This window comes from Dipodomys ordii, unplaced genomic scaffold (genome assembly GCF_000151885.1).
Source record: "Dipodomys ordii isolate 6190 unplaced genomic scaffold, Dord_2.0 Scaffold7, whole genome shotgun sequence".
Lineage (NCBI taxonomy): Eukaryota > Metazoa > Chordata > Mammalia > Rodentia > Heteromyidae > Dipodomys > Dipodomys ordii.
Genome location: NW_012267223.1, coordinates 20,654,999 through 20,669,621, shown reverse-complemented (window position 1 = coordinate 20,669,621; position 14,623 = coordinate 20,654,999). Strand labels below are relative to the sequence as shown.

Below are 14,623 nucleotides of genomic sequence, written 5' to 3'. Positions count from 1 at the left end.
GAAGGGATGTGAAGGGTAAACAAAGGAGGAGGCTGCAATGCTTGGTAAGAAATGTACGCATTATCCTGCCCATGTAATTGTAACCCCTCTATACAGTATGTTCACAAATAAAATAAAATTAAATTAAAAAAAAAAGAATTGTGAGAGAGTCAAAAAAAATAAAGAGAATACATTTATAAAAACCAAAAAAAAAAAATCAAAAGTACTAAAAAACTGCAACAAGACAAGAATAAAATACTGAAAGTAGTCTTTTTTTTTTGGTCCGGTCGTGGGGCCTGAACTCTGGGCCTGGGCACTGTCCCTCAGCTCTTCAGCTCAAGGCTAGCGCTCTACCACTTGAGTCACAGCACCACTTCCGGCTTTTTTCTTTTTGCTTATGTGGTGCTGAGGAATCGAACCCAGGGCCTTAGGCATGCAAGGCAAGCGCTCTACCACTGAGCCAACTTCCCAGCCCTGAAAGTAGTCTTGTAGTATACTGAGAGTGAGCCAGGGGCTCATGCCTATAATCCTAGCTATTTAGGAGGCTAAGATCTGAGGATGGAGGCATGAAGCCAACCCAGGCAGAAAAGCTTATGAGATTCATATCCCCAATTAACTACCAAAAAAGCTGAAAGTGGAGCTGTGATTCAAGTAGTAGAGTGCTAGCTCTGAGCACAAAAGCTCAGGGACAGTGCCCAGGACCTGAGTTCAAGCCTCAGGACTGGTACACACACACGCGCGCGCGCGCACACACACACACACGCACGCACACACGCACGCACACACACAGGTTAGGTAGATTTATCAAATGTCTATTCACCCTTAAAAATACTAATACTCAAGCTGGAAAGGTGGCTCAGTGGTAGAGTGCTTGCCTCGCATGCAAGAGTCCCTGGGTTTGATTCCTCAGCACCACATAAACAGAAAAAGCCAGAAGTGGTGCTGTGGCTCAAGTAGTAGAGCACTAGCCTTGAGCTGAAGAGCTTGGGAACAAGCATCTAGGCCCAGAGTTCCAAGCCCTATGACCGACAAAAAAAAAAAATTACTAATACTCCTCTTACCTGGCTGAAACATTTTCTGCTTGAATCATAACTAAGAGAAACATCTCTCAGAGAAAATGTCTAAAAACCTAAATACTAGCCAGGTGCCAGTGTCTCATAGCTGTAATCCTAGCTACTTAGGAGGCTGAGATCTGAGGATCATGGTTCAAAGCCAGCCCAGGCAGGAAACTCCATGAGACTCTTTTTTTTTTGGGTCCGGTCATGGGGCCTGAACTCTGGGCCTGGGCGCTGTCCCTCAGCTCTTCAGCTCAAGGCTATCGCTCTACCACTTGAGCCACAGCGCCACTTCCGGCTTTTTTCTTACGTGGTGCTGAGGAATCGAATCCAGGGCCTCGAGCATGCAAGGCAAGTGCTCTACCACAGAGCCACCTTCCCAGTCCCTTCATGAGACTCTTATCTCCAATTAACCACCAGAAAACCAGAAGTGTCACTGTGGCTCAAGTGGTAGAGCGGTCGCCTTGAGCTAAAGAGCTGAGGGATGGTGTCCAGGTGCAGCGTTGAAGACCCACCACCACCACCAACAAAAAACCCTAAATACTAAATAATACATGTACTATATATAAACTATTTTCTTTAGTTTTTTAAGAATAATCAAATCTTCCTAAAGAAGCCAGATACCAGTGGCTCATGCCTAAAATACTAGCTCAGGAAGCTGAGATCTGAGAATGCAGTTCAAAAATAACATTAGCCTTGAACACAAAAGCTAGGCCCCCCGAGTTTATGCCCCAGCACCAGCACAAACAAAAGTCCTAAAGAACTCTTCTACAAACCCTTCAATTTCTGAACAGAAGCCTAATGTAAATAGGACAATTAGAAAATCATCTTCTTGCGGTTATTTTAGTGATATAAATATTATATTTAAATTCCACGTCGACTGAAAAAATAGAGGAAACAACAATTAGGTTAACATGGGGAGCATTAAGTAATGTGTGCACAATTACAAATTTACAGTGCTAACTGGGTGCTATTTCATCATGTCTCTAATCATAGCAACTCAGTAGGCTGAGATCTGAGGAGGATGATTTAAAGACAGCCAGGGAAAGGAAAATCTATAAAACTCCATCTCTAGCTAATCAACAAAAAGCAGAAAGTATAGGTATGGCACAAGTGGTAGTAGGCCAGCCTTGACCAAAAATGCCAAGCAAGAACATGAGGCTTTGAATTTAAGTTCAAACCCCAGTACCAGCATCAGCATGCACTCCCAAACAGGTGCACACATACACAATGTAAAGTGCTTGTTTGGCATGTAGAAGACCTTGGGCCCAATCTTTAATGTAGGTGCCCATGTGCGCACACACACACACACACACACACACACCTAACTCCCCTGAATTGTTAGTTTCTAGACATTTGATTGTTTGTTTGTTTTGCCGGTCATGGGGCCTGAACTCTGGGTCTGAGCGCTGTCCCTCAGCCTACCACTGGAGCCACAGCGCCACTTCTGGCTTTTTCTGTTTATGTGGTGCTGAGGAATCGAACCCAGGGCCTCATGCTTGCAAGGCATGCACTCTACCACTGAGCTACCTTCCCAGCCTGTTTCTAGACATTTAAAACCCAACTGCCACTAATGTTAATTTAGTGCATGCAAAGATACATTTCTTTTTTCTTTTTATGCCTGTCCTGGGGCTTGAACTAAGGGCTTGGACATTGTTTCTGTGCTTTTGTGCTCACTCTATTGCTTGAGCCACTTCCGGCTTTTTCGGTGTCTAAGTTTAAAGTTAAGAGTTTCACAAACTTGGGCTGGGAAGTTGGCTCAGTGGTAGAGTGCTTGCCTTGCATGCCTGAGGCCCTGGGTTCGATTCCTCAGCACCACATAAGCAAAAAGCCGGAAGTGGCGCTGTGGCTCAAGTGGTAGAGCGCTAGCCTTGAGCTGAAGAGCTGAGGGACAGTGCCCAGGCCCAGAGTTCATGCCCCACGACTGGACCCAAAAAAAAAAAAGAGTTTCATGAACTTTTCTGCCTAGGTTGGCTTCAAACTGTGATCCTCAGCTCAGTCTCTTGAGTAGCTAGGATTACAGGCATGAGCTACTGGTGTCCAGCTAGATACCTCATTTCTAACAAAGCATTTCTTCCCTTGCACTTTCTTGGCTCTCTACTGCTGAAGCCACCCTCCAGTTTAGGCTTTTTGCTGGTAACCATTGGAGACAAAGAGACTCTAGGATTTATCTGAAGGGCTGGCTTCCAACCTTGATCCTCAGATCTTTGGAGTCTCGTAGGTTATAGATATGAGCACCAACACCCAACTTTTTTTCTTTTTAGGTAGTACTAGGATTTGAATACAGGGCTTAACTCTTGTTTGGCAAGAGCTTTGCTGTTCAACTATGTCTCCACTTCTTTTTTTTTTGCAGATAGTTATTTCATGAGATAGGATCTTTCTTCCTGCCTGGATGTACCTGGACCTCAATTCTCCTATTTTTCCCTTCTTACATTAGCTGGGATGACAGGCTAGCACTATCACTTGGCCTTCTCTGTCCCAGGCCTAGAACCTCTATCATCCTCAAATGCAGCCTCCAAAGTATTTAGGGTGACTGACTGGCAAACACCACCTGAATGCCTATTGATGAAAAGAGGTCTTACAAACTTTTCTGCCTTAGCTAGCCTGGAATAATAGCCTTCCTAATCATAACCTCACAAATAGACATGGGCAAGTAGCACTCAACTTACTTTCCAATGTTTTAAAATGTTTCATTCTGATAACCCAAAGGGGAAAAATACTTTAGTTTTTCTACTTTATAAAAAAAAAAAAAAAACTGCCGGGCGCTGGTGGCTCATGCCTGTAATCCTAACTACTCAGGAGGCTGAGATCTGAGGATCGCGGTTCAAAGCCAGCCCGGGCAGGAGAGACCGTGAGACTCCTATCTCCAATAAACCACCAGAAAACCGGAAGTGGCGCTGTAGCTCAAGTGGTAGAGCACTCGCTTTGAGCTGAAGAGCTGAGGGACAGCGCCCAGGCCCAGAGTTCAAGCCCCACGACCGACAAAAAAAAAAAAAAAAAAACTTAGGGGCTGGGAATGTGGCTCAGTGGTAGAGCTCTTGCCTTGCATGCTCGAGGCCCTGGGTTTGATTCCTCAGCACCACATAAGCAAAAAGAAAAAAGCCTGAAGTGGCGCTGTGGCTCAAGTGGTAGAGCGCTAGCCTTGAGCTGAAGAGCTGAGAGACAGCGCCCAGGCCCAGAGTTCAGGCCCCACGACCGGACCCAAAAAAAAAAAAAAAAAGACTAAAAAAAAAAAAAAACTTAAAAGATATATGCATATATTTGCTGCAATGGCACCAGTGGCTAACACCTGTAACACTAGTTACTCAGGAGGCTGAGATCTAAAGATCACGGTTCGAAGCCAGCTAGGGTAACAAAGTCCATGAGACTCATATCTCCAATTACCCAGCAAAAAGTGAAGCTGTAAATCAAGTGGTAGCGTGCTAGCCTTGAGCAAAAGATGCTCAAGGAACAATTCCTAGGCCCTAAGTTCAAACCCCAGGCCTGGTACAAAAACAATTTTTTTTCTTCCCATCTTCTGTGCAAAAGAATTACTTTTTTTGTATTGTTTTTTGAGACAGGTCTATGCTATGTTGTTCAGTCTGGCCTGAAGCTCACTATACAGCCCAGAGTTGATATGAACTTGAATATTCCTGCATGTGCTTCCTAAATGCTGAGATTACAGGATGTATACTATGCCCACCTTTATTTTTCTTTCCCCTATCAGTACTGGGGCTTGAAGTCAGTTCTCAAGTTCTTGATCAGCTTTTTCTGCTCATGGCTTAGTATTATACCACTTGAGCCATGCCTCAAGTGGTAGCTATTTGAAGGTTAATTATACATAAGAATCTTGAGGGGGGGGAGCGGCTGGGAAGGTGGCTCCGTAGTAGAGTGCTTGCCTTGCATATATTAGGCCATATAAGTAGAAAAAGCCAGAAGTGGTGCTGTGGCTCAAGGGATAGAGCACTAGCCTTGAGCTGAAGAGCTGAGGGTCAGTGCCCAGGCCCAGAGTTCATGCCCCACGACTGACCAAAAAAAAAAAAGAATCTTGAGGGTTTGTCTGCCCAGGATGGCTTCAAACTGAGATCCTAAGATCTCAACCTCCTAAATAGCTAAGATTATATATTCAGTTTTCTGTAAAGTTTTTATACTTACTATTGAGAATGGATATGAAGAAAACATGTAATATATACACACATAATACTTTCTACGAACAGAAAATGTGCATTTTCAGGAATATCATATCTTTTTTTTTTTTTTTTTTTGGTCCAGTCGTGGGCCTCAACTCTGGCCTGGACGCTGTCCCTCAGCTCTTCAGCTCAAGGCTAGCGCTCTACCACTAGAGCCACAGCGCCACTTCCGGCTTTTTTCTTTTTGCTTATGTGGTGCTGAGGAATCAAACCCAGGGCCTCAAGCATGCAAGGCAAGCACTCTACCACTGAGCCACCTTCCGAGCCCCTATCATAGCTTTTTTATTTGCATTCTCTACTATCAAATTACATTACCAATTCTTCCTAGATTTATTTTCCCATTAAGGGACTAGTTTCAAGTAGTGAGCAGAGATTCTTCAATTTACTTGAGAACTTGATACAGGACACTTTTGCTACTAATCTAAAAAGAATCATTGCAAAAATCAGTTCGTACTATAGTTTGTTTTAGTGTTTTGGCTTCTACATTTCTAAACTCTGTGTAACAGCAAAAGTTCTTCAGTTAGCCTCAATGTTAGTTTCTGGAGAAAATAAAATATTCTACTTGACCAAGGTAACATATGCCTGTAATCTCAGCACTTAGGATACTGAGGCAGGAGGATCATGAATTCAAGGCCCATCTGAGTTATATAGTGAAATTCTCAAAGAAAAAGAAAACAAATGTTCTGAAAGTACTTCTTGGGCTTCCTTTCAAAACTAAGTAACTTTGTAAGTAGTATATTTACAACTTATATATTTCAGTATGTATAAATCTTACTACTCATCTACCAAAAAAAAAAAAATACTGAACTCTAGGAAATGGTATACATGCTAAAGTGTTCAGAGGAAAGTATACTGATACCTGCAACTTTGAGGTTAAACAAAAAGATTGGTAGGGAGATGACTAGACAGGTAACCAAATATATGGTAAATATTAACTATAGAGGGAAGGAAGGAGTAACACTATCCAAAAAGAAATGTACTTTTCACCTGATCTATTTAACTACAACCCCTCTGTACATCACCTTTATAACAAAAATTAAATTCTTTTTAGGGCTGGGAATGTGGCTTAGTGGTAGAGTGCTTGCCTAGCATGCATTTAGCCCTGAGTTCGAGTCCTCAGTACCACATAAACAGAAAAGGCTGGAAGTGGCGCTGTGGTTCAAGTGCTAGAGTACTAGCTCTGGGCAAAAATAAGCTCAGGGACAGTGCCCAAGTCCTGAATTAAAGCCCCAAGACTGGCAAAAATAAAATGAATATTAACTACAAAATCTTGTTAGATATACAGGTGTTTATCATAAATCTTTCAACCTACTTGGCAATCTTTATACTAAATGGGGAGAAAATACTAAGAACTTTCAGCCCTTGACAGGAACTCTTTAGTTTGATAAATTCATGTATTTTTTTGTTGTTGTTGTTTTTTTGTTTTTGTCAGTCGTAGGGCTTGAACTCTGGGCCTGGGTACTGTGCCTGTGCTCTTCAACTCAAGGCGAGCGCTCTACCATTTGAACCACAGCGCCACTTCCAGTTTTCTAGTGGTTTTATTGGAGATAAGAGTCTCATGGACTTTCCTGCCTGGGCTGGCTTTGAACGGCGATCCTCAGATCTCAGCCTCCTGAGTAGCTGGCGCCTGGCTAAATTCATGAGTTTTTAAAAAATAATTATTAACAATGTCAGCAAAAAATACACTGACATATAAAACACAAGCAAGGTTTTTTTTAAAGTAGTGTAATGCTCTACCAGTGTTAAATACATAGAATTTGCTAAGTAAAGGTACTATACACTTCATATTAATATAATTCTCAATACAAACCTAGAAGTAGGTAGTTATTATTTTCATTTTACACATGAAGAAGCTCAGGCATGCAGAAATTAAATTATTTGCCAAAGGTCACAAAGAAATACTAAGATTCCACTCAGATCTGACTATAGCTCCTGATCTGCTCTGTGAGCAGAGATGAGTCCACAAAGGAGGTACATCTCATTACCTAGAAACAAGAATACAATTTTCCACAGATAATTTACACTAAAACTGAAATTTCAACCCAATATGACTTTCTCAAAAAAATAAAGACACTATCATCACATTTTTAGGAAATTTTGAAAATTGCCAATGGTCATAAGAAAGGTCAATCAATGGTGCTGCTAAAAACTAAACTGTCCTTGGAACCAGTTTCTACCAAGCTATATAATATCAAAAAGAAAATGACCTAACTAGCTGGATTTCCACTAAAACATTAGTTAAAAAGGACCATTCTGTTAATTAAAACAATGACAAATAGACAATGAATAAACTTACAGGTTTGGAGGTTCGGTAGACAGCACGACTGGTAAGATGACCTAGGCAAATGGCCTCAAAATAACACAAGTGAAAATTCATAACTTTTTGTCTCCAGTCATTTCCTATAAAGTTTAAGCACTGATACCAAGGTGGTTTTTTAATATTTAAGACTAAGCAGGGAAATGAGTAACAACACTATGCCATTCATTAGGCAGAATTCTGCCTAGATTTTGAAGCTTACAACTTCCCAGCAGCTTCCCACCATTGGGAAGTACCTACCTTTAGAAGACTGAGCCATGTGAAATGTTCTTTTTTTTTTTTTTTGAGGTCATGGGGCTTGAACTCTGGGCCTGGGTGCTATCCCTTAGCTCTTCAGCTCAAGATGAGCTCTCTACCACTTGAGCTACAGTGCCACTTCTGGTTTTCTGGTGGTTAATTGGAGATAAGAGTCTCTCGGACTTTCTTGCCAGGGCTGGCTTCAAACCCCAATCCTCAGAACTCAGCATCCAGAGTAGCTAGGATTACAGGCGTGAGCCACCAGCTACCCGCAATGTTTAGGTCTTAAACTCTGGATTAAGGGGAGACCAAATTCACATACTTAAGTGAATCTGTTATCTCACCTCATCAATGGCCAAACTAACATGACCTCTGGTGGCTACTGCAAAATGTCATGACAAATTGCCAGTTCTTATATACCCCCACCCCCATCTTACAGAGGACTGGTAATCAAACAGCTCACCTGGGAAGTGGACTCCGACTCAGAGATCGCTTGCTTAGGAAAGGGCTGCTAGATCTTCTTCGCCCGTAGGGGCTGGGGGACCTTCCACTGTAAGAGCCACTCCTTTCATAGCTGGATGACCGTCTACGGCTGTAGGGACTCACAGACCTCTGTCTCCTGCTGTAGGGACTGGGTGAGCGGGCGCTGGACTGGTAGGCAGAAGGCTCTTTGTAAGGCGGGCTTACAGACTGCCTTCTTGAGGTACTTCCAGGACTCTTCTTGTAGGAATCATAATTGCTGGAGGTGTGAGATCTCGGGGGACTAAGGTCGTAGTCTTGGCCATAAGAAGCTCCTGAGGGGCTGTCATCTTGTTTGGAGCTGTCAGACCATTTCCTGTGGGGACTCCTGGATCTGCGCTTGGGACTATCCACTGTTTTGTAACTTTTGGGTGTTTCTCTTTTCCGATGACTTTTACTCCGGTCTTTGTGTCCAGACTTCAACTCGCGTTCTTTCCGCGTCTTCTCCTTATGAAGTTTGGATGACCTGGATTCCTTACTGCTGCTTTTGGCTACCTGTGCCTTCCCATAGTCATCATTCTCCTCGTTTAAGCGCTTGGAACTCCCTGATATCCGGTCCTTCATCGATCCTGACTTGCTGGAGACTTCCTGGTTTCTTTCTTTTTCGGTCTGTTTAGTTTTTAGTAAGTCCCGGGAACGCCGGTGCTGGTGATGACGATGTTTGTGCAGGCGATCACTCCGATCCGTTCCACGACGTTCATCGTTCTCCCTTCGATCTAATTTGAAGGCCAAGTCATCAGAAAAAGTGTCGGAATCAGAGCTGATATCATCGTACTCCACCAAAGGTTTGATAATTGTACCCAAGGATGCTGCTTCGGGGGTCACCAACCCCATGTCTTTGGAGTGCTTGGACTTATGCCGCTTGTGCTTCGACCCCAAACGGTGACGCTCTCTGCTGTTGGAGCTGCCACCTCCGGAAGACGGCTGCAAAGTTCCAGAAGCTCCTCCACTCCCGTCCTTCTTGCCCCCATGTCTCTCTGAATTGGGCATTCCCTTTCCCCTGGCCTGAAAAAGGGGGAAAAGTTCCCCAGCACTCCCAAAAGTAACCCCCACCCTCCCCCCAACTCCAACTCCACGCCCACCAAAGCGCCCCTAAAGGGGGTGGGGAGGGAAAGGGCGGACAGTAGGCCAGGCTCCTCCTCCCCTCCCTACTCCTCAGCACCCTCCTACATGGGGGGGTGGGGGGAGAAACCCGCGAAGGAGCAAGGGAAGGAATGAAGAGTTCCTCAGCGGTGGAGTTTGGAAACCACGGGCGGCTGCTCGAGTCTGTCCCCCCCACCCCTCCGCCGAGCTAATCCTCAGGCCCGGGCACCGGGGAGGTCGAGGAAGTAGGAAGCGGACGGCCCGTGGCTGTGAGGCCGACTCGGCTCTGGGGCCCTGTGAGGACTGCGCCGGCCCTTCCCCTACCCGGTAGCCCGGCTGGGGGCAGCTTCCTGTCGCCGGGTCCCGCAGCCTAGATCCTTCACTCTCCCTTCGCCCCTCGCTCCTGAAGGAGCCTCTTTTCTGGTCTCCACCTCACCTCAGTACCTCACACACAAACACACACTCGCTCCCTCACACAGACTCAGTCACACACTAGCTTAAACCGAAACGGCACTTGAAGGAAGGGGGGAGGGGCAAGCTCAGAAAATATCGCGAGAGTCCGATGGGCTCTCGCGATGCTTCTGTGCTTCCCTTTCACCTCTACCCACCACTTAATGAAACGACGCGAGAACAGGATCCGCGCAACAAACGCATCCCGTTAGGCTCTCGCGATATGTTTACACCTCTAACTCCCTCCCCAGTGTCTGAAGATCTTTATTAAAACAGACCTGGCAAAACTTGTCTCTTAAAAACCTAAACTCATGGAACCAAACTCCTAGGTTCCAGTGAAAATTCCTTATAGGTAGTTTATAGCAATAGTCGCTTAACTAGCATTATATTAATATTTTTGCTAACGCACAAGGACGTATGTGGAGACATATCAATTTAAGTACCTGAATTTTAAACTGTTTTTCACCTACATGATACCTGGCATTTTAAGTACGTTTTCTATATAACCCTCACAAATATCCTGCAACTTAATTCCTACCTCTATTTTACAAGTCAGGATCCCAAACTCAGGGGCGTTAAATAGTTTCAGGTAATCAAGCTAGAACTGCAAGTGCCATCGCATTTGCTCAAACTCATGTCTGTCTAATGCTAAAAGAGCTCTTCCGTTGTGTGGCACTACCTCCATTCTTCACATCTAACCGTCTATCTACACTTAACAGCCTTTGAAATGCTCCCATGGCTCTCAGGATGATTATCTTTCATCCTCATGCATTCCAATCATGAACTAGAATTCTAAGTTGCTAATGGCCTCCCATTTCCCCCTTCTGTCTTAGGGCTTGAACTCAGGATCTAAGCCTGGTCCCTGAGTTCTTTGGGCCAGGCTAGGGCTCTACAACTTTGAGCCACAACTCCACTCCTGGTTTTTGAGTGGTTAATTGGAGATGTGTGTTAAGGGGACTTTTTTTGCCCTGGCTAGCTTCAAACTGATAATAATCAGATCTCAGTGTTCTGAGTAGCTAAGATTACAGGAGTGAGCTACCGGTGCCCCATTTAGCCTCTCATTTTTACTTTTCAAAATTCTACACATAGCTGGGGGGCCGATGGCTCATGCCAGTAAGCCTAGCTACTTAAGAAGCTGAGATGTTGGGGCTGGGAATATGGCTTATTGGTAGAGTGCTTGTTTAGCATGCATGAAGCTCTGGGTTCGATTCCTCAGTACCACATAAAGAGAAAAAGCAGGAAGGACACTGTGGTTCAAATGGTACAGTGCTAGCCTTGAGCAAAAGAAGATCAGGGACAGTTCCCAGGCTCTGAGTTCAAGCACCAAGACTGGCAAAAGAGAAAAAGAAAGAAAAAAAAAACCTGAGATATGAGAATCCTGGTTCTAATCCAGCCCTGGCAGAAAACCCTTAAATACTCCCCCTTCCTCCCCCATACACACCTTCTTAGTGTGTGCCATTATTGGGGCTTGAATTCAGGGTGTGGGCACAGCTTGTTAGTTTTTCAGTCAAAGCTAGCACTCTACCACTTGAGTCACACCTCCATTCATGCGTTTTTTTCTTTGTTTTTCTTTTTTGGTGCCAGTCCTGAGGTGCCAGGGCCTGAATGCTGTCCCTGAGATTTTTTTTGTTGTTGTTCAAAGTTAGCAATCTACCGCTGGAGCCATAGTTCCATTTCTGGCTTTTTTGGTAGTTCATCAGAGATGAGTCTCACAGACTTTCCTGCCTAGGCTGGCTTTGAACAACGACCCACAGATCTCAGCCTCCAGAATTACTAGGATTATTAGTGTAAGCCACCACTCCTGGCTTGTTTTCTGTTTTGATTTGGGGTGTGTGTGTTTAATTGGAGGTAAGTGTTTGGGACTATTTCTGCCTGACCTGCCTTCAAACTGCAGGTGTGAGCCACCGGCACCTAGCATGTTTAGCTTTTCTTGTTCACAAATGGCCCTCTACCACTTGAGCCACACACCTTCACTTTAGTGTATTTATCTGGTTAATTGGAGATGAGTCTTTTGGATTTGTTGGCCCTGACTGGTTTTTGGATCTCAATGTTCACATCTGAGCCTCCTAAGTGCTTAGGAATTAGGAGTGAGCCACCTGTCCCCAGCAAGAGACAGATTTTTTTTTTTATTGTTTGGCCAGTCCTGGGGTTTGAACTCAGAGCCTGGGCACTGTTCTAGAGCTTCTTTTGCTCAAGGCCAGCACTCTACCACTGAGCCACGGCACCACTTCCAGCTTTTTGTATTTATGTGGTCCTGAAGAATCGAACCCAGGGCTTCATACATACTAGGCAAGTACTCTACCACTACGCCATATTCCAGCCAAGAAAGATTTTAATTTGCAAAATGTTTAGCTGTCAAAATGAAAATTACCAGGGCTCCGGTGGCTTACTCCTGTAATCCTAGTTATCCAGGAGGCTGATATCTGAGAACTGTGGTTTGAAACCAGCGTAGGCAGCAAAGTCCATGAGCCTCTCACCTCCACTAAGCTATCAAAAAAAGCTGGAAGTGGAGCCGTGCCTCCAGTAGTAGAGCGCCAGATTTGAGCACAAAAGCTAGGGGCAGCGCCTAGGTCCTTGTGTTCAAGTCCCGGTACCAGCACACATAAAGGAAAAAAGAAAAGAAAATTCCGGTTTCGGCGAACACGGAACTCTACCTGCTTGAAACTTCAGTACCCAGTGACAGAATCCTAAAGAACCAGTAAGGAAGGCAGGCGGGTTAAAAGAAGCCTCGCGATAACTCCGCCTCAACCAGTTTCCGCGAGATTTTGGGTACTTTGCGTCTTCCTTGGTCTCGCTGGATCGCGCTAAATCTCGCGATCTCTGGGAAGTTCCGTTGGGGAAGATGGCGGCGGCCTCGAGCACCCTTCTCTTCTTGCCGCCCGGGACTTCAGACTGAGCCTTTTTGGGAAGCGTGGGGGCTACTAATGCCCTGCATCCCGAGAACTCAGTCCCTCTTGGTTCCTCTGCTGGTGGCGGTGAAAGGTTTGTCCTCTCGTGGCGGACATAGGCCTTCGCTGCTGTCAGGATGAAGGCTCAGGGGGAAACCGAGGGTGAGTGACTTGAAGGGGGGAAAAAGGGATGGGACACAATTGGGGATAACCTGTCTGTAAAAGGGGAGGAGACGCTGGCCTAGGGAGGGCCACTTTCTAGAGAGCAGAGTCCTCCAAGAGGCAGAATGTGTTTTAGATTCTAATAGTGCCTTGCTTGGTGATGGCAGAGGTCCGACTCTAAGGTGATGGACGGGGCCTTCCAACTTCTGTGAAGGTTTGTTGTACAACTTAGGAATCTTTAATTGGGCTCAGGACACTCTTAGCCTAAAGCGGGGGGAGGCATGGCGAGTGAATAAAAAAAAACTAATTACGTTTTGTTCCAGAAGAGAGATCTGAGTGATGATGTAAAAACAATTACACACGGGCTGGGAAGGTGGCTCAGTGGTAGAGTGCTTGCCTTGCATGCATGAGGCCCTGGGTTCGATTCCTCAGCACCACATTCCTCAGGCCGATTCCTCAGACCCCACGACCAGCAAAAAACAAAACAAAACAAAAAAACTACACAGAACAATCTTTAAAAGTACTAGATGGTGTTTTGACATGAGTGAAACGATTTGGGCCTTTTTGATACTAAAAGATACCTGGGCCCTAGAATGTCATAGTGCTCAGAATCCTGTACTGTACTGTTTTTTTGGGGGGAGGGGAGTCGGTCGTAGGGCTTGAACTCTGGGCTTGGACACTGCCCCTCAGATCTTCAGCTCAAGGCTAGCACTCTAACACATTTAGCCACAGCGCCACTTCCGGTTTTCTGGTGGTTAATTGGAGATAAGCCCTTGACTAGGTAGGATTACAGGCGTGTGCCACCACTGGTGCCTGGCTTTATTGCTGTTCTTTACATTTCTTAGTTTACTCTGAGCTTTAGACCTGCCTTGTTTATCTGTATATAGTTTCGGGAACATAGTAGTTGCTCAAAAATGTTTGATTAGAACATCAAAGTAAAGATATCAACAAGCTCAAAAGAAAAAGTACATTCTGAAGAAAAAGATAAAAGAAATGGATTCCTTGGGTGCAAAAGAGGTGACAACTGAAAAGGGGAAATCTTGTGAGTCAGGAGATTTTGTCACTTTGTATTCAATTTTATTTATTTATTTATTTATTTTTGGTCAGTGGTGGGGCCTGAACTGTGGGCCTGGTACTTACTGTCCCTCAGTTCTTCAGCTCAAGGCTAGTGCTCTACCACTTGAGCCACAATGCCACTTCCAGCTTTTTTTTCTTCTACTTATGTGATGCTGAGGAATTGAACCCAGGGCCTCATGCATGCAAGACAAGCACCTTCCCAGCCCCTTGGTATTCAAATTTTAAGCAGGTAAAGTTCCATGTCTGCAGTTTGCTCATATACTTATAATTGAATGGCTTTGAAGTATGAATAGAAATACGTTCCAAACTGGATAAGCTGGATGAAATAGGTCCCAATCCTTTTTTTTTTCTTTTTTTTAAAGATGAGGGCAGCTGGGCGCCGGTGGTTCACACCTGTAATCCTAGCTACTCAGGAGGCTGAGATCTGAGAATCGAGGTTCAAAGCCAGCCTGGTCAGGAAAGTCCGTGAAACTCTTTTTTTTGGGGGGGGGGGAGGTCCGGTCGTGGGGCCTGAACTCTGGGCCTGAGCACTGTCGCTCAGCTCTTCAGCTCAAGGCTATCGCTCTACCACTTGAGCCACAACGCCACTTCCGGCTTTTTTTTCTTTTTGCTTATGTGGTGCTGAGGAATCGAACCCAGGGCCTCAAGCATGCAAGGCAAGCGCTCTACCACTGAGCCAACTTCCCA

At 44.9% G+C, this 14,623-nt stretch overlaps 2 protein-coding genes across 8 annotated transcripts in view; one reads left to right on the top strand and one right to left on the bottom strand.

Moving 5' to 3' along the window:
• Cdk12 (cyclin-dependent kinase 12) overlaps window positions 1–9,847 on the bottom strand; it is a 103,399-nt gene extending 93,552 nt beyond the window's left edge. For all 7 annotated transcript variants that reach the window (XM_013037945.1, XM_013037946.1, XM_013037947.1 and 4 more), the window contains exons 1-2: window positions 9,684–9,847; window positions 8,221–9,281 (exon numbers count right to left, since the gene is read on the bottom strand). In XM_013037945.1, coding sequence (XP_012893399.1) covers window positions 8,221–9,266 — 1,046 coding nt within the window. In that variant the 5' untranslated portion in view covers window positions 9,267–9,281; window positions 9,684–9,847. The remainder of the gene's footprint in view (window positions 1–8,220; window positions 9,282–9,683) is intronic.
• Window positions 9,848–12,652: 2,805 nt separating this feature from the next.
• The window catches only part of Med1 (mediator complex subunit 1), a 37,955-nt gene continuing 35,984 nt past the window's right edge, over window positions 12,653–14,623 (top strand). The window contains 1 exon segment of the mRNA XM_013037931.1: window positions 12,653–12,859. Coding sequence (XP_012893385.1) covers window positions 12,835–12,859 — 25 coding nt within the window. The 5' untranslated portion in view covers window positions 12,653–12,834.